General features: G+C 42.3%; 1 protein-coding gene across 1 annotated transcript; it reads left to right on the forward strand.

The window, feature by feature from the left end:
• The first annotated feature begins 549 nt into the window (after positions 1–549).
• LOC137297367 (beta-1 adrenergic receptor-like) lies at positions 550–1,479 on the forward strand. Its single transcript, XM_067829374.1, has one exon. The coding sequence runs from the start codon at positions 550–552 to the stop codon at positions 1,477–1,479; it is 930 nt and encodes a 309-aa protein (XP_067685475.1).
• Positions 1,480–2,560: the final 1,081 nt, after the last annotated feature.

The raw sequence follows: 2,560 nt of genomic DNA on the forward strand, positions 1-2,560 counted from the left end.
TCTACAGAAAATAGGGACGTAACTATGACAACGCCAATACACTTACACTTCAACAACCCTAATTTGACAGCAATATGACCTTTTCATACAATTTACAGCAACGTGATTAGCGTTCCTCTGTTTGATACTTACATGGACGTCCTACACCGTGCAGCGTAAATGTATGGAGTGTCAAATATTATGTTGCTGTTTTCGCTTTTCCATTTTAGAAGGGAATTCTTAAAGGGAATTCTTAAGTTTTAATGAGCAAAAATTTCTTTCTGAGTAAGTGACCGAGGTTTTCCCTCGATGTTTCGGGAGGGAGTACAGAATAGACATTACTACTATATACGGAATCGAACTCGGGTTTCGGTTTGAAATTCGAAAGCTTCAACCAATAGGCTGCCCAAGCCATACTTCATGACAGTTCATGTAACGAGTATATTGCCATTATGTAGTGTCAAGAGTTTATAGTTACAGCCGACATGATATAACAGGAGGTAAACGACAACAGATTGGATGTTTCAACCTGTTCTAATGTTATCTGTTTCCAGTTTTGCCATGAAAACAATGGCTTCGAACAAGACCAACAGTTACGTTTCGGATACGGTAGACTTCAGTGATAGATTTATTGGTATTTTTGGCGTCATCCTCGCCATTTGGGTCACTGTCTCCAATGTCACCTTCATCATCAGCATCGTCAGGGACGGCGTCAGACGCCGCAGTCTCTTCTGGCTTCTCATCACTAACCTTTCTGTCGCTGACGCACTGGTAGGTGTTGGGGTTGCACCTTATGCCGCTCTCTACTACTACAAAGGGTTCTGGATATTTGGAGAAAGCTTTTGTCACGTTTGGGTCACGTTCGACTGGATGCTTGGCATTGTTTCTATCGTGACTCTTATAATCATCAGTACTGAACGCTTGGTGAATATTAAACAAGGCAGTCAGACGACGACTGGGACGACCAAGTGCGTCATCGTCTGTCTGATGATGGTGTTCCCGTGGGCGATAGGTGCAGCTATCGCCATATTCATAACTATCGTCCTAAATGAAGTTGAGAAGTACCAAAACCAATGCTATTTCATAGTTGAACCGATCCAAGAAATATTATCTACAGTGATAACTTTCTTTATTCCGATCATTGTATGCATCGGCGTCGATATTGGCATCCTGTTGAAATGGCGAAAGTTGACACAAGGACAGGACGAATACTCCAGGAAACGGATTGTGGGAGTTCTCTTGGTCTGTGCTGCCTATATATTGATGCGAACACCTTTCCATGTTATATTCCCCCTAAGCGCATTTGGTGTGTATGCCCCTCACAAGGCAGTTTCTGTATCCTACTGGCTGGCATATGCCCACTCAGGAGTGAACCCTCTTCTGTGGCTGGTGTCCCCCGAAGTAAGAGAGGCATACCGGTCGTTCGTATGCTGTCGAGGAAGAGGACAGCAGAGGAGGGCAGAGAAAAGTGACGAGGTTACAATGTTGCCTGTGAGTTGAATTAGTCGTCAGAGAGCCAGGGAATGAATACCCCAATGTTAACGAAAGTCTTGAAAATGTGTACCACGTTTGTTACCAAATGAGAATGATAAGTTGCAAAATATCTCAAAATCGGGAATAACCGTGTCAGTGCGGTAGACGACAGTGAAAACCCCAAACTCATACATGAAAGCACTTCCATTTTAACATAATTCTGCTTCTGCAGTCAAGAAAATTATGTCTTGGGGCCCAAATCTTCTAATATCTCACCAAAACCGCCCTAGGAACATCTTGAAAGCCCATCACAGTAACAGTTGTTTAAGAAACTAATGGTGTCTTAATGATGGCGGACTAACTAATGACTTAACTAATGATTGCGGACGGTACACAACGGGAGCAGTAACTGCAAACACTTGCTTCATAGTACATGCCATCGTTATTTGTGATAAACGGACTCTAGCTTCTTGGGACACGTTTAAGACAAAATCGCAGAGAACTTTTCATGAACCTTGCCCTTTATTTATTTAAACCACGATAATAAGTTATTGGTATTATTGTTGCTCACATGGACATGTTCATACTTTCATTTTCACATAAGCCTGCTGAGGGTGTCGTCTTGGAAGACAAACTTCGAAACGTGCAAAGTTACTGCATATATGTATGAAATTATCAGGCGTATGAAACTGAAAAGATGTGTCCTCTGCCATCAAGACAATGCGCAAGTCTACAAATTGGGTCTTGTCCTGGTTTCAGTCTACGAGTCTGGATTCGAATGTCTGCAGCATCCAACTGATTCGTATGCGCTGGCTCCAAGTGTTTACATACGTGAAGAAATCTGCAGCCGGAACCCATTGATTTTAGAAGATAATAACATATTGGCGGATAGACTGCGTGAGGCAGTGCAATGTTATTATAGGCACATTTGATATGTTTCAAACGTATCGGAGGAAGAATATACTTTCGAAAGTCAAACTTGAAACGGCGTCTGCTATAGATGTACTTTGGATTGCCAATTTCGCTAAATTCAACATGTGAAACATACCGACAACAGCAGCATTGACCATCCATCCATCTATCCACCTGCTATCCTTAACCCAAAATA

This window comes from Haliotis asinina, chromosome 9, assembly GCF_037392515.1.
Source record: "Haliotis asinina isolate JCU_RB_2024 chromosome 9, JCU_Hal_asi_v2, whole genome shotgun sequence".
NCBI lineage: Eukaryota > Metazoa > Mollusca > Gastropoda > Lepetellida > Haliotidae > Haliotis > Haliotis asinina.

Coding starts and splice junctions, on each gene's coding strand:
- LOC137297367 (XM_067829374.1), top strand. CDS start 550: ATGGCTTCGAACAAGACCAACAGTTACGTTTCGGATACGGTAGACTTC.